General features: G+C 40.2%; 2 protein-coding genes across 3 annotated transcripts; one reads left to right on the forward strand and one right to left on the reverse strand.

Annotated features, from left to right (window-relative positions):
- Positions 1–609: 609 nt before the first annotated feature.
- On the reverse strand, positions 610–5,619 carry tardbpa (TAR DNA binding protein a). 2 transcript variants are annotated; one of them, XR_004212686.1, is made up of 7 exons: positions 4,898–5,619; positions 4,301–4,464; positions 4,036–4,176; positions 3,142–3,312; positions 2,969–3,053; positions 2,028–2,174; positions 610–1,245 (listed from the first exon to the last, which is right to left on the reverse strand). XR_004212686.1 is itself a non-coding variant. In XM_031844293.1 (5 exons), exons 1-5 carry the CDS (start codon positions 5,136–5,138, stop codon positions 2,580–2,582), a joined length of 1,191 nt encoding a protein of 396 aa, XP_031700153.1. In that variant the 5' UTR covers positions 5,139–5,619; the 3' UTR covers positions 2,082–2,579. The 2 variants fall into 2 exon arrangements, 1 of the variants encoding a protein (XP_031700153.1); XM_031844293.1 differs by lacking the exon at positions 610–1,245 and having other exon boundaries at positions 2,082–3,053.
- Positions 5,620–6,619: 1,000 nt separating this feature from the next.
- On the forward strand, positions 6,620–7,929 carry ciroz (ciliated left-right organizer protein containing ZP-N domains). The gene is made up of 7 exons (XM_031845858.1): positions 6,620–6,652; positions 6,740–6,822; positions 6,898–6,999; positions 7,079–7,203; positions 7,315–7,458; positions 7,557–7,595; positions 7,759–7,929. The coding sequence occupies exons 2-7, from the start codon at positions 6,759–6,761 to the stop codon at positions 7,927–7,929; spliced, it is 645 nt and encodes a 214-aa protein (XP_031701718.1). The 5' UTR covers positions 6,620–6,652; positions 6,740–6,758.
- The last annotated feature ends 16,694 nt before the right edge of the window (positions 7,930–24,623 follow it).

Genomic DNA, 24,623 nt, shown 5'->3' on the forward strand with positions numbered 1-24,623 from the left:
ACATGCTATACTATGACTTTTTTTCGACATGCTATACTATGACTTTTGTCGACATGCTATACTATGAATTTTTTTCCTATTTTCGACATGCTATACTATGACTTTTTCATGACTTTTTTCGACATGCTATACTATGACTGCTTTTTTTTTTTTTTTTTACAATTACTTTTGATGTCAGACTATCCTATGACTTATATTTTCTATAACTTGGGAGTCTTGTCCCTCAAGCCATTACTAAAGGGCACATCACCACTATATATATCTATATATACATATACACATATATATATATACACACATATATATATATATATACACACATATATATATATATATACACACATATATATATATACATACACACATATATATATATACATACACACATATATATATACATACACACACACACTTAACAGCCAGCATCAAAACTAGATAGTGCAGTATACGTTTCAGTATATTTTTTGCCAAGGCCCGAATCGGAACTTCCACAAAAAACCTGAAGAAATCAATTAATTGAAGTCATGGATAACTGTAAAAATAAGAGTTTGCGGTGGAGCCCTGTAAGAAAAATACTTATATCAATCTAGATTGAGAGACGACAGGTGATTAAAAACTCAAAAACCTGTTTATTTTACACCGCAATACTAAAATATCTCAATACAGAAGTGAAAATTCCTGCTGGCATGTTCAATCAGTTGTTTATGTCCCTTTTCAAAATCTCTTGATACATTCCATCCATTTTACAATCAGGATAAACAAAATAACAAAAACATCTTGCCTTGTTGAAAAGCTTTTTGATCACATTGAAAAGAAACCTACCAGATAATACTTCCATAAGTTAACAATGACTGTTACGAGGACAAATAATAAAAGCATTCATTGACAGAAATGCATGTTTCAGATTGAAAGGCAGACTTCGTGTTTCACAAGTTTGGAAAAAAAAAATAAGAATGACTGCTGCCAAACGGTAGGTGCGACTTTGGTCCTATTTGTGACATTTGTAGGTATGACCAAATACCTCAGCCCAATTGAGTATGGTCCGCTCTAAATTTGATTACGGGATGGTCCGAGGTTTCTTGCTAGTGAAGTGAAGAAGATCCTTTTCAGGATTAAGGCAGTCGTGCAGCAATTCCATTGTTGGTTTTGGTTTGTGCCGGCCCACCCAACAATGTCTTCAGCTTCTCCATAATTGACTCCAACCTGGATTCTGACGAAAACCTGGGCTGTCCATGTCCGCGGTCCCTATACATGTGAATTAAAGTGTTGGCATTTCAATTAATGTGAAGTCAAAAATAAGTCATTGTCAAGAGTGTATTATAACTAGTCAAATTCAGTTTTATTTCAGACTTCCCTTTGATTCACAAAACATAGAAAAAGCATTCGTAACCACTTCAAACACAAACTTTCAATGGGAACTTGTCAAACATTCACCACACCAACCTCAAACTTAAACACACTTTCAGTGTTTTCCCACACAGACTTCACCAGCACAAAGTCTCATTTTCACACAAAGAGGGTGGTAACAAGGAGAAAATAAAGCACACAACCAGACACAGCATTCACAATAAATCAGACGGCAAGAGAAAGCTACGAAAAGGTACAAATACTCATTACGCACTTGACATTTCACTGTTTTTTTTAAGAATTAAGGTTGATAGAAAATGATGACAAAAAGCAGAGACCATAGGGATCTCGAGATGCAGTAAATGTCCTTGTGATGGCCATTTGGGACACACTCGTACTTGCTTCTTCCTCTCACACTCACAAAGCCACAGGTTCTTCTCAACTCTCGCAGGCATTTGTCTCTTTAAAAAAAAAAAAAAAAAAAAAAAAAAAAAAAAAAAAAAAAAAAAAAAACATTTCGTACAAACAGTCCTTCTCACACTTCTTTCAATTTGCTCTCCCGTTCGCTCACTCTCACTCGGTCCAACATCAATCCCACTCATTGATCTTGAAAAGCGACAAGAGCAGACAAGATTTCTATATCCTTTAAAAAGGGGAGAGGAAAAAAAGACAACACCCACCGTCGAACACAGTATATGCAGAGTGAAGCTGTGTTCTTTGATGGCAAAGCATTTACACATGGGAAGAGGGGAATTGATACTGAGATCGGTCGAACATTGCAGCCAATGAGGCGCTTCCTCCCGGGAAATTGGGAAAGAGTTGGTGAACTGCAGAAGAGATTTTCATGAAGGCGTTTCCAAATGACGTCAAAACAAAAAGATGCAATGAACTGCATACAGATATATAATTATACCAAGCTCATTTTACAAGGGGACGATGGGGCTCTCAAGATACTCGTGCATGTTTATAAATATTTATCTTGCATGCAGTCATCTCTGTTTTAACATTTAAAAACAAAACTAAATGGAGTGTGGCAGTTTCCACTAACAAACTAAACTTTTCACCCATTCAATGAAAGACATATTCAGTCGCACGCAAGTATAAATCTTCTCTTTAACAAAATAAAAAGGCAGTATATTTTTAATAGGAACATAAGATATAAGCAGTTCCCAACTGTATGTATACTTACCAGATTAGCCTAATAGCAAATGAAAAGGGCAACTCTAAGCTATCTACACTCCCCAACTAGAAGACTTGGACTCCATAGAGGTGCCAAAGCCAGAGCTGAAGCCACTGCTGGAGGGCGTGTTGGTGCCTGCAGCCCAACCGAGGCTGGCTGAGTTGGGGCTGCTGTAACTGGTGCTGGAGGAGCTATAGGTCTGGTCTCGGGTTGTAGGGGCTGTGCCTGCCGTTGTGGTCAGACCCTGCTGGTTAGCCAGCATGCCCATCATTCCCCAACTGCTCTGCAGCGCTGCCTGGGCAGCAGCCACCATTGCTGGGTTTAGACCGAGAGCCCCGAAGTTAACCCCGCTACTACCGCTGCCTAGCCCACCGCGATTACTGCCATAGCCCTGACTGAACCCACCAGCCCCAAACCGCCCTCGATCCATCATTTGCCTACTATTATTGTGTTTGGGCTCAGCGTTGGAGATGTGCACGCTGATGCCCTTGATGATCAAGTCCTCTCCACACAGGGCTTGGGCAACCTGAGAAAGAGGTGAGGAGAAGATAGTCAGTAGTCTTCATTAGACCAGCAACTTATAATCCAACTCGGTCGTTTATGGCGAATCTCACCTGGTCATCGGCAAACGTGACAAAAGCAAAAGCCCGGAAAGGTTTGGGGATGAAGACGTCGGTGACTTCGCCATACTGCATGAAGTACTGCCTCAGCTCATCGGTTGTCATGTCCTCCGTACAGCGGCCAACAAAGATTTTACGGCTCCGCATGGGCTCATCAGGACACGCCTGAGAGGACAAAGGGGCACAGCAATAAATTAAGAAATATATGGTCGTCATCTTTTTAAAGTAATACTTCTGACCAACTCAGAATGATTTTCCAAACATTTCATTTGTGAGATGCATTTAAATTGCAAAACTAAAACAGATGTTTTGATCCACTGCAATTCAGTGAATGTTTAATTTAAAATGTTCGAAGTGAAGCTAGGAGATAAGACGGCAAAAACTGCTGCAGTTTGTTTTCCAGGTTTGACATAATTTGTAATTGGAAAACAGTTTAGCATTCACCCATAAAACTAAGTTATGACTTTCTCAACAAGACAATTAACTCCTCATTAAAAAAGGGCAAGATCTGAGGTTGGGAGCATTTCGATTGCCTCTCAACGCGTTGACGGCTCACAGCTAACGGTGTCAACAGTGCAAACTACGGTTAAAGTGCTGACAGAGTTTACCTGAGGTGGAACTGGAAGGTGGGTGCTACACTTCTGGGACCAACGCTGTTGGTCGGGACAGCATTATCAGCTGTATACCGCCATATGAGAGCAGCGCAGCAGGTCATTAAAGCTCTGAATGTTTAATACAGCTCTTTTAACAGCTTTAATACCTAAAAGCAGAAATCTAGACGATGATCACCAATATCTAATCAACTGACCCTTGACCCAAAGACAATCTGAATATATTTATACCACGAGGTTCACGACTACACTCGCACTACAACAGTACCCAAAATACCTTTGAGTTGGGAAGTTTGCAGTCACACCATCGTCCATCAATCATGTGTCTCTGAGCAATCACTTTGGTTTGTGTCTCATATTCAGTGAACCGGACAAACCCAAACCCTTTGGAGTTGCCAGTCTTTAAATCTCTCTTGACCTGGAGTGAACAGAGGACACGCACAGCTTCATTACAAATTGTAAACAAATCAGAATAATAAGATATCCATATCACACCCTCAGCCTAACACAAAAATGTTCAGAACGAGACGAGATGTCCCTACCTGCACCATGATGACCTCCCCAAAGGTAGTGAAATAATCTTTCAGGTCTTGTTCGCTTGTTTTCCACGGCAGCCCGAGGACAATGAGATCTGACGTCTTCTGAAAGCCCCTTTTCACTTTCACAGCTGAAGCAGCATCTATTTCCTCCATCTTTCTTTTGTTATCTGTGGAGAATACATAGATACGAGTCACATCAGGAAAAGGAGTTTTGTTTTGTTTCGAGGCCGCAGTTCATAGACAAATGGAGTAATAAACAGATGAAAATACAAACCCGCTGAGCTCTTTACTGTCTGGTTGTGACATCAACACACACAGCGACCAATACACAATACACGTCCAGAAAGAAGTAAGAGAACATCATTAGCTCCATCTCTGACTGTAGAACATCTTAATCCATACCATTCACACCAATAGGCCATAAACCCATATTATACAGGGCTGGCTTTCAGCAGGGGGGGTTCAAACAGGGGAGGGCCTTAACTGTTGTCCCAAAGACGGAGCATTAACATTTATCTTAGCTGGAACTAAGGGACCAGGCCAAGACTAATACAACAAACCCTACAGAGGCTCTGAACGTCATTTCCACCAACATCTCACCTTTAGGGTAATTGACGACATAGACCAGGTTTCCCCAGTCGTTCTCGGGAGCATGCAGGACCCCCTCCACGAGCCGGACCCCCCTCATACACTGGGACTCTGGGTTTCTGTATCGCAGCCCGCACGCCCCTGGAAACTGTGCCGCTACCGACGACAGCAAAATAGTCCCATCGTCCTCTGAAGGGATCTCCATCGGCTCTTCGTTTTCATCCTCAGCCACACGAATGTACAACTCTGACATGGTCTCTAGATGGTCGCTCGCTGGTCCGAGTAGAAGAAGCTGATGGCGCTAAAGTTAAAGACCGGAATGATGCACACGAGTTTGTAGCGTCGATCTTCGCTTGAGTCTAAACGTTACTTCGGTTTACTGGGGGAAATACAAGGGTAGTCAAACGCAGAAAGACAAACTATGTGAAAAACAAACACTCACTAGCTTTCTTCTCCGCTCGCAGCACGCGTAAACACGCTAGCTAGCTAACAAGCTAGCAGACTCAAGATGGCTTGAAAAATGAATGACCATTCAGTTTAGCGCACTGTTCACTATCAACAAATACACGAGTCCTCCACTTGTCTGCGAGTGTGTAGCTGCAAATTGTACGATTACATCAACATCGACAAATAATCTCGTTCGTTCAGATGTACGTACAAAACCATAAAGACCACATATGATGCAGCAGTACACGGCTAACCTCTGTAACCTCAAGCTAGCTAACAAAATGGCTGCGCACTTTGTAGAGATGACATCATCCAGTTGGGAGGGCACACTGTTAAGTTTTTGTGGGGGATTCCACGAATTAAATTCAGAAACATTAAGTGAATGATTTGACTCCAGGTCACCAGTCGCCATTTCAGTTTTTGTAGACTTATTTACATGTTATGTGGTTAACTATATCAATCTTTTCGTGGTTCATAACTTCCAATGGGAAAGGTTTAAAGATCGTGGTTCACCCTTTGAAGTCTTATATATAAATTCGCCGAGAGTCTAAACAAAAGGTGCGCACCATGCGCACTGAGAAATTGAAAAAAATGCAGTCAATACCATGCCACCATGATAATTGTGAAATTGTTTTTTAACCGAAATACATGAGTTTAATCCATATTTTTACATTATTTACATTTACAATATTATGTGCAGCCAAACACTGTTCAAACCCACATAATCCCTGAGTTTGTAAAACCCCAAACATGTCGGCATGAATTGTACGGAGATGTGTCTAAAATGGTCTAAAATGGTCTATGAAATATACAATATGTGTATTTGATGGAATTTGGTGCATTAATACAAAAAAATATTGATAAGAGTTTGGTTTTAAAATTTCACTCATTTTAAACATACAATTTCAATAGAGCTGGGAAGGTATGTGAGACTGTGGCATACGATTATTTAAGAGATATTTGAGATTAAATAAAACGACAAAACTGGATTTTACAAGCTTTATTCATAATAGACCATCAACAAAAAATCTTCAATGACTAAAGCCTTGACAAAAAAGAGGATTTTCAACTGCCTTTAAACCCATTTGTCACACATGCTGGATACAATGATCATTCTTTGGGACTTTTTTGTCATTTACCTTTAAAGTGTTAAAGCAAACACACCTGTGTTTATTCCCCCTCCCCTGTATGGAGTCGCATACCCCAGTGACATCAGTCCACTCACCTACAAATAGGCTATCGGTTCAGACTGCCCACATAAGTTTTCATCAGTGGAATTGACATGGATCAGATAAGATTGAGCATCCTACTTAGAAATATGTGAGTAGCCTAATGTTGTACACAAATTGACTGGAACTATTCACAATTTTCAAAATGTAAGTTGACTTCTACCTTCTTTTTTTGTAGTGTTTTACAATGTTTTATCATGAGGAGCGTGCTTTCCATTCAGACAACAGAATGGATTCATACCCCAACAACAAGATTAACAGGTAAATATTTTTTGCTGTGATAAAGAGTGATTTTGAATGGTTTTTCCACATCTCCGAAAATGTTTTCATTTTCAGAAGGAGATGTGGAATGTTTTTCTGAATACATGGAGATGTGGATACACAGTGTGAGGATTGAAGGGTTGGGACTCTGGCTGTCTGGGGCCTTACAGATCCAAGGTAAGACACAATCAATGAAAACAATATTGACATAGATTTAAGATAAAATGCCTTTGACTCAAGTTTTTCTTTCTGTAAGTCAACCTTGCTTCACTGGATCACCTAAACCCCCAGCTGTCTGCCTGTGGATTCTCACTGCACAAAGACCCGGACAAGAACTTTATTTTTAGAGTCAGTTACGCTGGATGTTTCGTCCAGCAACGGGTATGTCCGACACATTCAGAAATATCGAATGCATATACACAAACTGTGACATGTTACCTTAGCAGATGGGCCTGGTTATGATAATTCTCTGGCTGCATATTGATTTTTCAGAATGGCTATCACGTCCTGACACTACATTTGGTGAAGAGGATAAACCGATTCGGGGGAAGACCTCATAGTTTCATGATGAAGTGTCCCGTGGTTTCTGTACTGCCAAGCAGAGAACAAATCCAGTGTGACCCAGAGTTTATTCAGGTATCTGATGATTGGAGTTCTTCATATGGTACTTTTCACTGTTTTCATTTTAACCAATTTTGTGTTGTTATTCTGATAAGCTTTGTATGTGTCTGTAGGTGACCAGACAAGTTCTCTATGACAACTGGGACAACAAGGTAGTAATTAAAACCAATCCTCGTGAAATCAGCCCTTAAAATATGATTGCATTATAAATGTGAACAATTACTTATGCATGTGTTTGCATGAGAGACAGAAAACAGGCAGAGGGGATCTGTCTGACTGTGTTTTTGTGTTTGCATGTGTGGTCATGCATTTCAGTTGCATTGGTCGCTGTCTCTGAGCGATCAACTCATTGTTGCTCTGGAGGATGCTAGCCTGATCCAGATGAACGTTGACATGAGCGGACCAGACATTACAGTTCAAGGCAGGAGAAGGGAGGTCTTGAGCCCTGTCGAAGTAAGCGTATGCAAACAGCATCCTGCCACCTAGTGACCAATGGCAACATTACAACTAAAATGCACTGCGTTACTGTCATTTTGATTAACACAGATATTGGAAAATGAAGGGGAATTCCTGGCCTTGAAGCTAGTCAGTGGTCAGTATGCCTATAGCATGGAAGCTACTTGTCCAAAAGGTGGGTAGCAAGCAGAGAATCAGACCTGGAAGTTGTTCTTTTTTGCCACATCACAAACTTTAACATGTTTTTACAAGTCACTACTCACTTAGTACTCAGATCCTTTACTTAGGTAAAACTTCCACTACAATGCCTTAAATATACACAATAAAAATCCTGCATTCAAACTCCAAATATTTCAAAGTACAGAGGTATTCACAGGAAAATATAGTTAAAGTATGCAAAGTAAGGTAAGTACTGTTTCTGGAGAAAATGCCCCCTGATGTGTTTGTATCATTACACATTATATACATTTCCAAGAAGCATTTGCCAGGTGTTACTTCTAACTATAAAGTTGAGTATAAATGCAGTGTTTCCCAAAAGAGAGGGAGGCCTTACGTGATCGATGAGTGATGGAAAGAAGAAAAACAAAGTTCTGCACACAAATTTATTTCACTTTTTGGACTTTTGAAATGGTGGATTATTTCCCCTCGTTGGGGCCTAAACAAGTATTTAAATGTAACCATCTGAGAAGTTTAGAGTGGCCTCAACTACACACTGCTCTTTTCTAAGGCGTCACAAGCCAGAAAGGCTGCTTGTGCTCATCATTTAAAACAACATATGAATAAATGCAGTGGAGTAAAAAATACCTAAAATGTATTGAAGTAGAAGTATAAAGTTGCATATCATGGAAATAATCATGTATAAGTACCTCAAAAGTGTACTTGAGTAAATGTACCTCCACCACTAATCGCACATTTTATCCCTGATGTAAATTTCAGTCACTGCATTCACACAAGAGGAGACTGCGCTGCACATTTTCAAACGACGTATGGGTTTGACGAAGCGAGGCAGTCGTGACAACGAAGCACTAACACTCAGTGATGTGTCGGTGAACCAGACAGATCATTTCACTGTGCATGAGACGAGGGAATTTGTGACACTGATCATTACTACAGCCCAAATACTCCAGACCAAGGTTAGTGCTGAAACAACAGTTAGAATTGTTATAACCAGAGTTAATCATCATGGTTTCATTACAGTGTAAAACATCTAAACCAGGTTTCTTTCTTTTAAAGACCTGCGCAGACAGGAAACAACTCCTGCAGCCATTTTACAGGGTGGATGTTGTGCTCACCTTCAAGGAGACAAATCACAAAATGCACTGGACCATGGAGAACACACTGCCATGCACAGGTGAGTGTGCCGCTGATGATCACAGTAAAACTAAAGTGGTGATTAATTATCTGATGATATTTTGACCACTAGCCATTGAAAGGCTTTTACTGTGGTCACACCAGGCATTTACTTTTGTTTGTTGCTCAGTCAATTAGTTATTTAAGCAGCACATTTCATACAATTTAAAGCGAGATAGAAATTAAAGCAGAGGTAATTGATGGAAAACAAATTCAGAGTTAAAGATCCCCCCCAGACATGTTTGAGGACATCTAAAAAAAATCCTCTGATTTGAGTAATGATTTGAATGAAAATTCAGCTAACTTGCTACAAATGTACATCGATCCCCTTCCCTCATGAAAAGAAAATCAATGAACATGCAAATATTGTTCATTTCAAAAATGTAACTGCAGGACACAAGATGTCTCCTCTACTTACCTAAAAAGTCCACTCTCAGCATGTGCACTGAAGGCTTCAAAATGTCTATACCACGCTTGTGTAAGTTGCATATTGGATCATGATTGGCTTCCAAACTAGTTGGGATGGCTCGTAAATCCACATGTTAAAATCAGATTAAAAGTGAACACGGAGACTCTCCCCCGAAACAGATTAATGTGAAAACAGCCCTCTTGTGTCAAACTCTGAACATATATCATTCTGCAGCTCAAACATCCAGAGAAATTGACAGTAAACAAAACAATTAGTTGAGCGGTGGGAGGGATAACTAGCATGTCAAGTTAGTGGAATAATAACAATACAGGGATGTATTAGTTTATGGAGTTACTACAGGGAGGCTGAGATAGACTATATAAGTGTTGATAGAGAAAGTTTGTAAAATTGTGCAAACAATCCTGAATCCTTAATCTTCAGATAAAAAGCCTTGTTATTATATTATTATTAAATCATTTTTAGAAATGTCGGGTAATGCTCATGGATATAATTTCACTGTTACTAAAATGATGCAATCTTACTTCCACAGCCAGGCCTGCTGGTTCACACATCACATCCTCTCCCGTTCCAAACACCACAGCCCCGTCAACGCTCAGCTTTAAACATGAGAGATTAAATACAGAACAGCCGTTGGACCACCTAAATGAGACGGCTCCATTCGGAGAGATGGCTGCAGAGCTTTCCTCAACTAATTCACCTCATACACAGACGGAGGCCCGCAGCTTTAATTTCGACACTGGTGAGAGTCAGAGTGGAAATTTGTCCTCTGTATTAGACACAGACAACGTTGCTTCCATTAATGCCACTGAAAAAAAACCTTTTTGGATTCTCTAGAGTTCCTTGAGTCACCAGCCACAGCTGAGCCATCAGAAACATCTGTTCTTACAACGGTTCAACTTGAACAAGAGTCCCAACAATTAAACACAACCAGTGGGAATGAAGAGTAGCGAAAGCAGAGAGGGCTGGATTTGGGAGGATTAGAAACCTGACAGAAACAACGTTATCCAGTGTACCGATTCTGGAAGCAAACAACTTTTTCCAGCATGTGTCACTTTAGGCGTCAGCTTAGCAAACTTTTGCATAATTCATATCACAACAATAGAGAAGGACTCACATTGTCAAATTCAAATCCATGTTACCCATCATTAAAGACTTGATATGGTTTATCTAATTTAATTTCCTTAGTTTTGTGTTTTCTAAGTCACTCTAAACTTCAAATACAGTTCCACCATAGTGACAACACTTGCCTGAAGGCTTTTGGATTCACTTCTGTTTTTTTAAATTGTCAGTGGTGCCACGTGCTGCACGTCTGTTTGCAGTCTTGAAAGGTGATGCTGTGGTCAGTCAGCGCTGTGAAGGTTGATTATACAAGCAAAAAAAAAAAGGCCCGACCTCTGCCAGCCGTTGCCTGAGGGTGGATATTATCCAGACGCAGACAAGGCAGGCGTTGAATAAACATGTCTCTATCCGAGCACCACAACAAGCTGACGAAGAGAAGACCCTGCAATTGTTACAGCTGATGCCACCTTCTAGAGCAGCTTTGTGTTAGAGAAGCTCATAATACAGATTGGATTTTCAACACAGAATATCTGATTGTCAATGATGAATTAAAGACTTTCAGATGGTTTGTGTTTCTTAGGGGAAATTGACTGTTTACAATTTATTTTTTTCTTTTCTTCTACTTTTTCAAAAAAGCTGCTGTGGTGTTGGTTTATCTGTTTTTGCTGCAGCATACTGAACCAACAGGAGAGGGCACTATTGCATATGTTTTTAGAAATGTTTCTCTGGATGGGCCGGCAGCCTGCTTGCAGATGCTCATTTTGAAATGAACCAGCTTTACAGATACTCTTCACATTTTCATTTTGAAGTTGCTTTGTGTCAGCACTGACAGTTGCGCTGTATGTGAGACATGAATTACCACCAAGCAATTCAAAATGTAGTAGAAAGAGAAGTCTACTTTAATTTGGGCCTCATCTCTGATACACTTATAATGATAAATGACAAGTTTATTAGTTGCTTTGAATATGACAACCTTAAATGCATTCCACACAAAATCACAGGAATGAAGCAGATTATTTTGACTTAAAGGACGGGAAGATGTTTCATTTTTGCGTCCACCCTTTTTTCACCTTTATTATTGTGACCTCCTGGTATGCACCAAAGCGTCTGTAAATGATAACAGTGCAGTGTTACGCAGTTACATGCATCATATACAATGGGCTGTGGGGCAGAAAATCTAAACTTCCTTGTGCCTTTGGTCCCCATCTGCTCAGTGAACTTATGAGCAGGAAATGGAATGAGTGGTGCAAAAAACCCGCCAACATCCCCGGTTCTTTCATGTGGCCTCTCTCGGTCATTAGCCTATCTCTACCGACTGTTAACTGTCTTTACAAAGTTAAAAATTCCTTTCATGTTTCACTGTTTCTTTTTTTGTTTTAATTTCAGTCAGAGCATATGGTTTGCACATCTGGGAGATGCTAAGCATGGTGGCACCCAACCTCCACACACACACTGCTTCTGTGAAGTGATCCATATATGGTCTTCATTGTTATTGCTCATAATCACTCATCATTATTATAAACAAGCCTTGTCTTGATTGGCTGCTTTGAATTTGCTGTCTAAATAATGTGAGCTTCCAGTATTTCAAACAAACGCCGCACATTTGGGTGATTTTATTCAGAGCTCTGAAACATCATGAAGGCATCTTTCTTCACTCTATCCTGCAACTGAATTTACCACCTCTGATTAATCCCAGTCTCCTTACACGACCATTTGTGGGTGTCATCTGTTCTTGAAACTAGGAACACTCTCTGGAGACATTTATATTACATTCTTGCGTCACCTACGTGTTTTCTCTGATTAGATCTTTCTCAACGTTCTGCAGAAACCCTCTATGAGGGTGCAAAAACAAAATATTTCTCGTAAACGTTCAGTGTTGTCAGACCAAAGTCGTCTGACAACACGACTGGGTCGCAAACTGTGCAGCTTGTACCATGTGACCACAAACAAGCAATCAGATCAGATCAGGAAATTTGATAAGTGCATCTCATCCCAGCTCATTTGAGAATAACCACATTTGATCCTACATAATAGAAAGAGAGTGTCATTAACTGACTGGTAATTTAATGACACCAAAATTAAGTTAAAATTACTATTGTGGACAACTTTGGGTCATTAAATGCCACTTCAGCAGCATCCTCTGCTCTCCAAATACCGGCTCTCAGTGCCACGTTTTGGCAAGGCAGACGGGATTTCGTGCCACTGGAGAGATGCGGGGAGGATGAGGGGGAGGAAGGCTATGTGTGGCTTTGAGTGGTTTGCTGGGCCTCTTCATCTCGCTCGGCGGGTAATTACAGAATCATGGGTGAACCACGCATGTAACCACGGTTACGTTGCACAGTAGCAGATGTGCTCATGACATTATCCAGAACCAGAGCAAAAGGTAAATAAAAACAGATGCAGCTGGTTGCTACGGACCTTCGCCAAACTTGCGTATACCCCTAATTGTTCCCATGTGGGCCTGCTGAGCTGGAGTAATAAAAGGGGCGGGTATGCCCTGTTTAAGATACGCCCGTGTTTCTCAACGGGAGAAATTTATGAATGGGACAACGGGCCTCTGATGGTGGTTGTGGTGGCATGTGTTTATATGTGTGTTTATGTGTGTCTGGCATTCAATGGAGGGGCAATACCATCAGTAGAAGTGCAATTTCTTTCATTCTCATCAAAACATGTCTCCTGTACTCTAGGCCTTCTGCAAGCATCCCCATGGGCGTAAAGGCCTACTGGTCTTGATGCTTTCTTTGTCAAACCATGCCTGGAAGTGTGTGCGTGACACTGCACAATGTGTCATGCAGGCCAGATGAAATATTGAGGAAGGGGCTCGATTTCAGTGACATCCTGTCTTTGCTCGACATCTGATTAGTGTACACAGCCTGCACAGGGGCTAAGATCTGCTGTGGTGAGTGATTGTGTGTGTGTGTGTGTGTGTGTGTGTGTTCAGGTTTATTTGTTGTAGTGTACTGTAATGACACACGGGTAACATGAAGAGGAGGCTTCAGGTTGGACCTGAAATTCCTAATTTGGCTTGTTTTGAGAGTCCAATAAACAATTTCTTGCATCTTTTGTGTTTCTTCCGTTTAGCTGTATGTTGTCTTCTTTTTGACTACATGCACACACACACACACACGCACACACACACACACACGCACACACACACACATTTTACACTATGAAGCTCGCTGCCAGCAGTGCGTGCCTCCTCTCTCTCTCTCTCTCTCTCTCTCTCTCATTAACCGCAACTGTCAGATCCTCCAGATGAGGAGCAATTAAGCCAGATAATAAACACTCGCCATCAATTCCTGTTTGTTGATGTTGTTGTTGTTGTTGATGTCGACGAGCTGGGGGCTCCTCTCCTGCCACCTTAGTGCTAACTAGTACTTGAGTAACACACGAGAGCAGCAAGGGTAGAGTCCTTTATAACACCGAAAAGGCCTCTACCTCTACCTGCTGCATGTATGGCAACGCCAGGCTGATAATAAAAAAGTCAGTGTGAATGTTAACAATTGGATCCTAATCAGACACAGCTCACAGAGGCTGCTCTTTTATCCCCAGGCTTCACAGAAAAAGCAAACAAAGCGCTGCAAACTGTCAAGATAAAACACTACTTGGGATTGGTCGTGTGTTAGGGCTTCTTAAAGGGCAGTAATCTTGCCGTGCGCTGCTTCCTGAGACGACGTGCTGTAAAGACCCCTGTGTTTGCTCTTGTATTGGAGTGATAAGGCCGCTCCTCATCACGCCTCGCTTCTGACGAGGCTCGTCTCCCCTGACGATGAGACGAAGGGGCCGTGTTGGGGGGGACAGAGAGGGCAGCCATTGAGGTTTCGTTTATAGATGAACAAGTGATGACAGAAAAGGGGTTCCAAATGAAAGTTGAACTTGAAGTTAGAGGAACATGCTGATTTTCAGAGTCCCATTTTAATGTTAAAAGAGTAATATTTTGACACCCACAACAGTCATGTAAGTAGACTGCTTTAAACCACTTTTTCACTATGCAGTAGTACCCTCCAAAACTTGTAAACTTGTGTAAAATCCCTTTTAATGTCCACTTGTTTGATACTTTTTTGTTTTTTTTTAAAGTGATGACCTGGATTTGTTCAAATGAGATGAACTGTAGTTGACCTCAAGAGTAAGGCAAATGTGCATGTTCACTCTTGATTGTTCAACTCGTAAAAAAAAAAAAAGGGGCCTGGGATGGTTTTCCACTTAAATTTGAAGGCCGGACAAAGCATTCTTAGGAATTTAAAGACAATACCCTTTCTTTCAAAGGCTATCAAAACATGTATACAGCTGTACAAGGAGTTTCCTGATCCAAAGGCAAAATATGGTGTCAGATATTCCTATTACTAATCAGGATGCCGTGGCCTGGAAAGTAATGCACAAGACGAAACTGTGGCCTGTTCAAAAAAAGCTGAAAAATGTGATCCAATTTCCCTTTCTCCGTGGAAAAGTAGATGTGGCTTCTTGTTTTGAAACTATATTTCCCTCAAAAACACTCTGAGAACTAAACAAAATTGACAGTGTTGGATTTATTGTCTTCTGCTCTTTTGTCTTCGCCTGCCACTGTTTGTGCCTTTGCCATGGAAACGGTGAGGTTATTTATCTTTACAGCCCTTTTACAATAACGTCCCTTTCCTGACCAAACAACAGAGGAAATATCAGGTCAAGCCTCTTCCCCCTTCTAACGATCAGGTCAATTCAGCCTCAGTATTTCAGACGGCTCATGCACATTCACACGTGTGCCCAGACAAAGGCACGCTATTGATGAGAAACGTACAGTTTGTGATTAAGATTTCCGTCTTGTTAGTGTGTGAATGCTTTTTTTAGACCTCTTGTGTCTAAATGGTAAAGGAAAAGGGAGGAGATGGTTTTTCTATTAATGCTCTGCCTGTTGGGAAGCTACAAAATGGCTTAAGGCAGAAACACTAGATGGAGACAGAGAAAACTGACTCCCAGGTTACACTTCAGGTCGGACAATACAGTTCACAGTGTTTGAAACATTGGTGAAGCACACACAAAGAAAACATATTGTCTTTATTCATTTGCAAATCCTCTTTTGGATACATAATTAACAAGTCTCTCACAGATTAGAAGCTTCTCTTATGCAGAAATCTGGAATAATGTACTTGGTCTTAGAGATGTGCTCTTCCTCTTCACAGGATACATCTGATAATATACTTTTCTCAGATAAAATGTGCTCTGTGCAGTCATCTGCGAACATCTTGCAAATCCTTGTGACTTGTGTATACTCCAGTATACTCTAGCTGTCCGGAGCTGTCCTCTGTCTTAGCATGGGGGAGACGAGCAATTCCTCCTTTTAAGGAACTGTTGTCATGAAAGTTGCCTAGAGTATATGCAGACTACTTTCCTCAATCCACACAAACAGCGCTGATAATAGAGGAAACTGACAATTTAGATGAGGAGCAAAAGGCATAAAAGCATGAGGTGTGCCGAAAGTGCATGTCACAATTAAATTACTTAATGGGTGGGAGTCCCACGATAGATCACATGAAATTTACATCAAGAGTCACTGTAATAAAGACTTTGTAAAACTTACATTGAAATTCAATTAGAGTGTTGAATGCATAACCAAAGCCGTGAAAAATGAACTCATTGGGGGTCCCTTTTCATTACTGCCCTGAGGCAAAAGAGACCATTAATTTAATACATTCCATGTTTTTTCACATGAGCATTTTTAAGTTAGTGCACATTTCCGTCCTAATGTATCTAATACAAAGAGAGAGCCTGCCAAAGACTGCATTATACAAGAAGCAAAGCACCCCACCCCTATCCCCCCTCTTCAGTTGTTACCTTGAGTAGTCAGACCACTTTCAATCAGTCAAGCTTGAAAAACGACCTGGCCCTAAAAAAACAAAACAACAAAAGAAGAAATTATGATATTGTTTTATTGATTCATAGTGCGGTGAATATTCCTGTACTGCAGGTGCCGCCCCTGGCACAGAGGTACACACAATGGCACTGACTTTGACTGTTAACAGTTAAACGCCACGTCTTAATTAATATATTACTGTTTTATCTCAGAACAGTGGATCTGCACCCTTCAGTCAACCACAAAGCCAAAACAAAACAGGGACCCCTTCAGATGTCCCACCCTTAAGGGGAGTGCTAATTAAAAGACTATTTCATTAACTGTTCCGGCTTGGTAAATATAAGTTTACAAGGGGTCAATAGACTTTACAACGCATAATGATTTGGAATATAATTACTGCGTAAAGGGAGCCTTGATAATACCTTCAAAATAAAGCAAAGTTGTTTGTCGGTCCAACAGTGACCCACCATGTCAGTCTTGGTTAACAGAGCTCAGAGGGCAGGTCATGTTAGCTGCTATCAACTTGATGCACCAACAGTTTATCAACCTCTTTTGCACCTTTATACGGCACACATGGCTGCCGTTTGGTGAGCGGCTGGGGAGCCACAATAAACCACAGGCTCTAATACTTTAGTTCAGTCTTGTTGCAGACAGGTGAGGTAATTACAAGCTCGATGATATTATCTATAACATTGCTCTTCTGCAAATAGAATTAGCTGAAAATGCTCAAACACCCTTTAAATATCATTTAATTATCACATTGCAGGAGTGGAAAGAGTTTAACTTTTCCAGCATTTTTATAATTGCTTGTTTTCATGCTGAGAGAGAAAACACAGATTTTCACGTGTAGAAATGAGCTTGAATTGTACATGCTATAGTCTTTTTATTTTTTCTCCTGTTGTTTTTCCAGTTCTGCACACACGGGCTACTAATTAAATCAGCCCATAGAACAATGCGTTATATAGTCAAGAATTCCTTTAATTACTGGATGCAAACAGCAATGCTACATGTGAAAAGTCATAAACACATATTTTTTTTAAGATAAAGATGAGAGTGACACTGAAGCCAGTCTGGGCGTGTGCAAGTAAAACAGGGGGGAAAAAAACGTGTATTATTCATTGAAAAACTGTGAATGTTAGTGCTTCTTTTCCTTGTTTCAGCACGCATTTTTCCATTTGTCTTGTGATGCTAAATTTTTTACGTTTTCCCCACATCGCATTGATGTTGCATATAATTAGTGACTTTGCCGCAAAATCACTTCTGACACCACTGTGTTCACAAATTAGAATACTTCAGATAGGGGAAATTCAGCTGGGAGAATGGGGCCGGGACAAGTATGAGAGTAGTCTAAATATTATATGCACTGCCCCGGAAAAGTGACAAAATCATTTGAATTAACAGAAAAGATGAGAAAGCTAATTGAAAACTCTTGGTTTATTTATATACGTTTAGAAAGCTCGTCATGTTTTCAAGCAGGATGTGCCCTCCACAAACACGGCACTGTATACTACGCAGAAAAAGAGCAGGAAACACTGAAGTGCATATTTGATTTATTTATTTTCACCCAGACGGATACTCAGAGCTTTATACAGATTTTGCCATTTGGAGGTTGAAATAATGGATGGGGCGCTCATCCATTTTTAATTCCTCCATGTTGTGTGAGGGGTAAACATGCTGTTTGAGATGTCTTTTCTCTGCTGAACTGTGTTTTCTCATTATGAGACTGTGTATAGGGAGCAAAAACTAGTCACGAAAGTGCATAAAGTGTATTGCAGCAAGTCATTGAGGGTGCCCTTCCAATGTTGGATATTATCCAAAAGCCACTAATTTCTGAAGAGCAAAAAAAAACAACCCAAAAAAACCAGCTTCCATGCGGTTCTCTTTGTCTCATTATGCTGTATATGTATGTGTACGGATTCAACGATGGTTGTGATTTTCCTTTAATTAATTTGTAGTGATCTAAGGACAGGGATCGCTGTTGACACACCATCCTCCCTGTGGGAAGTTATTCTGCGAGTAATACAGTACAACAGCTCTCAGTTTGGACCCAGACACCAGCCTACAGATCCGCTGATAATTTGGAATCATTTTTAATAAGTCGTAATTACACAGAGGGTCTGATTGTGCTCTGCAGCCCTTGAAAATGAAATATGTTACATTGGGGCTTGATGGTAAAGGATATTGCTTGCCGTTCATACATAATTGAGTGATCTTGAATGTCAAACCAGTGGGAGAAAATGCAACAGAAGCAACAGTACACCTCACCACAAAACTACACAGCATCCTCTCCACTCTGAGCCAGCCAACAGAGGGGAACATGTGTTATGTGGTGTACCAAAGTGCCCGAAGGAGGTGTACATTGACAGGTTTTGTATTCAAGAGTGCTTTCCCAAACTGCTGCTCTTTTAAGTAACTACTGTTTTTTTTCGGCAGCCAAATCGTGTGTTTCACCCCCAATCGACGATTAAATTAGCAGAAAAAGAGCATTCTTTTCCATTTCAATTTAAAGGGAAGCTTAGATGATAAAAGATGTAAATGTCCGTGGCCTTATTTCCTCTGGTCTTTGTCTCTCTGATGGAGGGTGGAGGTCTGGCAGGAGAGTAACTTGTCTGCAAGAAGATAACCTGACTTTGTTGGTAAATGAAATACACAAGAGCTCTGGGATGGAAGCTTTTTATTTCCTCCTGCTCTTTATAGATAAATGATTTGCTGTCTCCTGAGCAAAGAGCCATCTTTATATTTTTGACGTTTTCTTGTTTAATGTGTGTATATTTCATACTGCCTGTCTTTGTGCTCTGCCTTTTTGCAAATTCTTTTAAAGCTCAAATGCAGTTATTGATGCCCTGCCTCTTGTACATTATGCATTATTTGTTAGTAAGTACCATTTTTGCATATTGACGGTAATAAGAAAATGCATGTATGGAAATTCTAATATAAATTGACTTATATGTATAGGCTTAGACTGTGCTCAGTAAGCTATTCTGCAAATAATATATAGTTCTCCGTGCCGCTAATCCTGACGAGCAGTCTTAAAGACTGCCGGCTCCAAGGAGACAAAAAAAACAACCCGGGCCTTTAGCTTTTAAAGACTTTTATCTTATATTACAGGAATGACAAACTGTGCCTCTTTCTAAGGCTTTTATGCTTTGTTTCAAGAGGGGGAAGAGAGATGCATGAGGAGACGAAGGGTGATATTGATAAGGATGGAAGGTGCAGAGGAGTGTACTCCAGTGTAATGCAGCTTTATGATGCCCTTTTTCATTTAGCATGAATGGTTTTTATGATTCCATTTCTTGGGCGAACAGGGATGAAAGAGGACTGAGGGGTTGAAGCAGACAGAGGACACATCGAAGCCATTGAAAAACACTTTGCCGTCTTCATCGCCAGCACAATGAAACCCTTTCACTCAAAATGTCTCTACTAACCTCAATCATTGAATGTCTAAAATAGATATTCAGGCAAAACTGTGAATGAACGTGGTTGTGAACTGAATGTGTTTCCCTGCAAACAGCTATATGAAGTATCTTTAACAATTTGCACATTTTGGTGACGTAGTTTTTTGCCTTATTATCAGATTTGTCTTTGTCTTGAATCTCTAGAATGTAGCAAAATCTATGTTTGTCTATAAGCATCAGATTTAACACACTGAGCAGTGGAGTTCAGATCCTTTACTTAAGTGATATCAATACCACAAGATACATGTTACAGATTTAATTTAAGAATAGAATAGAAAGCTTTTAGGCCTCAATAATATGGACACAAATTCCTTGGTTCGATGAACATTTTTACAGTTTTTCAGTAGTGAAGTATCAAAGAATAAGTAGCATAAATAAAATAAATACTAAATTAAATAACTTCAAAATGAAGCTTGAAGGGACAGTTCGGATTTTTTGAAGTGGGGTTGTATGAGGTAGGCTACTTATAGTCAGTGTATTACCTACAGTACATGACGGTCGGCATGCCCCCATGAGTACCAGCATGTGAGCAAAGCAATCTACTGCCAAGATCGGTTAGATTGTTTGCGTTATTGTGGGACTTTGGTGAATCCGTACTAACCCTTTAAAAAACCAAAGTCACACAACAACACAAACTAACTAACCAATCGAGGCAGGGGAGGACCAGCAATTCCTGTTATACGAGGTAAATATTTTGTCAAGGGAGTCTGGTGGCTTGGATGAGTGCATAGATAATGGCTTCACTTGCCTGTTGGAAAGGGTTTTCATGATGGCAAGGTAAAGCGGTGAAAATATTCTATATATACCGTAGACTTAAAGTGACATTGAGTTATTTAGTTGAGCCTTTCTTTGAGGTGTCTAAAATATGTTTAGCTGCTGCCACCTTCCACAGAATTACATCCCTTTGCTCCCTTTGTTATTCCTGTCTGCTTCTCAAAACTGAGGTTCTGACCACCATGTACTTTAGGTAAAACACTTACTATGGATAAGTACCTCATACAACCCCACTTTAAATAATCCACACTAACCATTTCCTTCATCAGTCTATCTAATGCTTACTCAGATAACTTGCAGTCCAAAGCTTTTTTCCTCAAGCTACTGTAGAGGGAGTTGGAGTTTCCTTTTCCTCTACACATGTTTGCCCTGTAGTTGAGATACGTTAAGAAAACAAGACATGACGTTTTTATGGTCTGCCCTATTGCAGCAGGTCATGTTTCTGATGCTTTGGTTTTTTCATGTATTTCAATAGGGGATTGTCTCTTATATTCAACAGTGAGAAAATATATTTAGTTTCTCTCAGTAAAGGTTGGTGAAACTTTAAAACAAACTTGTAATATTATATCACATGGATACATGATGTAGCACGAGAGACTGCGCGCTGATTGATACACTTACATCCTTATCCGCCTCATGCGCTGACATTGAGTGGAAGCAGAACAGCTGACATGTTTCTAAATAGGGAAATAGGGAAATTGTAATATTGTGGATGTACTTAGCATCTGATAAAGTCATATAAATCTTTTTAACTCTGGATGTGAGCGGACCTCGACGTTGAAACAGAGACCTGGAAAGGTTTGTAAAACATATTAGAGGAATGCTTTCGATGGACAACTTCCTTGATCCTTGCTTACTCATCTCCGCTCTGTGATCCCGATACCGATACTATCGTTTAAAGCATCCACTTCCCGGGAACAGGGCATCATTTTTCCATCTCTCAATAAGGTTTCGTGGTTTTATCCTCCGTGTCTAAGGCACATAAAGGCTTTATAAGGGTGCTTACAGACAGACTCGAGCAGAATCAGGCTTTTTGAATCTGTTTAAATGATTTTAAAGGCGGGGCAGAAGGCTATGATTCTCTGATTTATTGTTTCCCCCCTCTTAGTTCAGATTGATGTTTTGCTTTTCCATGCCTTCCTGCTTTTATGGCATCATCTTGTGTCCAGAGATGTGGCTCCTCCAATAAATAGCCTTTTAACTTTGCTCACATTTCTATAAAAAAACAAAAGAATGAGAAACTGTTTTAAAAACATATGGAAAATAATTACATTTTAACAGTATTCCTACATGTGTGCACAAAGCATGTGTGATATGAATGAAACACTTTGCAGTTGCCGTGCTCTCAGTGGCACAATACAATATAAAAACAAAAGACATTGATATTTTATTACTGGCAGTATATTTTATAAGCAAGGGACAGCCAATCACATGTTATTTTATGCTGCTGTATTAAGACTCATGCAACAAGAAAATCTTCTGAACCACAGTGTCCTCATGTCATAAGTGTCACATTGGGCTGTTGTCTAAACAAAGACATGGCCTGGAAACAAGAGGGAGTTAGGGGGACAGGTTAGGCACAACGAGAGACATCCATTTTAATTAAATGTTACACAGTCCAACTCCCAGGCCTTAATACAAGTGGGCTTACAGCAAAGATCTCATTTAGGACAAACGAGATGACTGCATCTTATTCCTAACTATCACCCACAGCGGAGAAGCGCCCTGTGATCCAGGGCTGTAAAATGACTGATGTTTGTAAAAAGCGACATTTCTGCCTAGTAAGCACTTCTACAGGGACGCTCCTGAGTTTTTATGTGCGGGTTCATAAACTCCCAGACTAATGCACCCTGACACACTGTTTTGATATCATTACAGCATTATACTCATCCTTTTTTGAGTGAAAAAACGCAAGTACTTAGAAAGTCGAAATTCATAAATAAATTTATGTCAAACTGCACTTAATATTGATTTTGTTAGTGTACAGATTCAATAATAAGGTACCGAGTGCATGAATATTTAAATATAATCTTCATTTCTGCATCTCCTAATGGCCTTTTCTCCTCTACACTCAATTTAAACACAATTTGGAAACTATAATGTATTGAAAATGACTGGAATTCAGCAATAAATCATAGCTGAGATACTGTGGGCCTTTTATAAGATAGTCCAATATTAGTCTCCAGGGGGATCCGCCGAATTAGATTTCCGTTTTTTAAACTTAGCAATTATCATTCCAACTATCGTTTCACCAGAAAGTGTTGTCTCCCCTTTTCCAATTTCCACGGAGAAACAGAGGAAAACCTAAATGGACTGCAGGCTAACCAAAGACGTCAAAGGTCAAATTACAGGCAGCGGAGTACATTCTCAGCACACCACAGAGCAAATGATTCCCACAATGTTACTTTGTTTTCACTGTTTGCTGGAAACTCAACAACCTGCATAAAGTCAGTTATTGTTAACAGCTAATGGATAAAAGTAAGAGAAGGAGAGTGATGCGTCGTTCAAGGCAGCAGTCCACGCTAGCGTAAATGAATGAACAAAACCCTCTAATAGGCATGTGGAGCCACAGCGTGCGATCCATATGATGGCTATCAATAATTCATTCTTGGCTTTGGCCTTTTGGGAGACATTAAGGTAATATGAAGAGCAGTCAGGCCAAATGGTTTGTGAATCCTTTTTAAGCAGCACACACGATATCATTTACCTGATTTCTGCACAAGTAGCAACATTAGAGTGAGTCTGTTTTAGATAAGCACAATCAAAAACACTTATGTTTCATTTTATTTGAAAGGTTAGCGGCAGGACAGCAAAATCAAAACAATTCTATTCTACTCATATTGCTTACTTCTTTTTTTTTTTTATAGGTGTAATGCGATAAAACATAAACGGTGTCATTAAAAATAAGAGAGAAGTAATAAAAACCTAAAAAGTATTTGCAGCAGCAGCACACAGAATTCAAAAGAGTAAGACAAGATCATATGGAGGATTTTTGTGTAAAATTAATTTATAACCCGATTAGCCTGGGACAAAACGTAGCTCATATGGACTTCACATTCTGCCATATTGACAGATGTTAATAGTTTGTTGTTGGAACTTCTTCTGTAAGCATCAACCCCCCCCCGACCCATGTGGTTCTGGTTCCTAAATCACACTTTGTTGTCTTTGCTTGCCCTCAAAAAAAAAGCACCACTTCAGCATTAATAATTGGCTTTTCACAGACATTTGTATTTGTCGCGCCGCATTTGAGAGGCCATATGGATGTGATTTGTTTTTGAGAAACATGCTTCCATTCACACACAAACACACACACAAACGGTCAATTGATCTCAACGCTAACTGAGGATCAACAGACCTTAATCGTCAGCTGAGAGGAAGGATTTTCCTGAAAATGGTTTTCAACACAGAATGTCTCTGCAACACAGGAGGAGGACTCCACCTTGTTTTTCCTTCATGCGGACAGAGACATTACGGACTTAAAGCAGTTGGACTCCTCAGCTCAGTGATTAGTCCACACACACACCATATTATGTAAAGGTGGCCCGGCAGTGGCGGCTAATGGCCTCCCTGTCTCTATAAGTTATGGATGTAGCCTTTTGTGCTGCAGGGTCGCACATAAAGGCTCCTCTTTTTAATTCACAGTCACCCATGGTCAGGCTAAATGGCTGACAGTGGAATTGGAGGCCCACTTTTATTCCAGTACACACACACTTTGTTTAAAAAATGGCTATTGACGTTGACAAAAGAGCTGGAGCTGCTTTTTCTGCAGTGTACAAGGTTAAATATCTGACTGAATGTAGTTTTTGCTTGTGTATGAAAAATGTCTCCC

Source organism: Anarrhichthys ocellatus, unplaced genomic scaffold, assembly GCF_004355925.1.
Source record: "Anarrhichthys ocellatus isolate YVR2014 unplaced genomic scaffold, GSC_Weel_1.0 scaffold5, whole genome shotgun sequence".
Classification (NCBI taxonomy): domain Eukaryota; kingdom Metazoa; phylum Chordata; class Actinopteri; order Perciformes; family Anarhichadidae; genus Anarrhichthys; species Anarrhichthys ocellatus.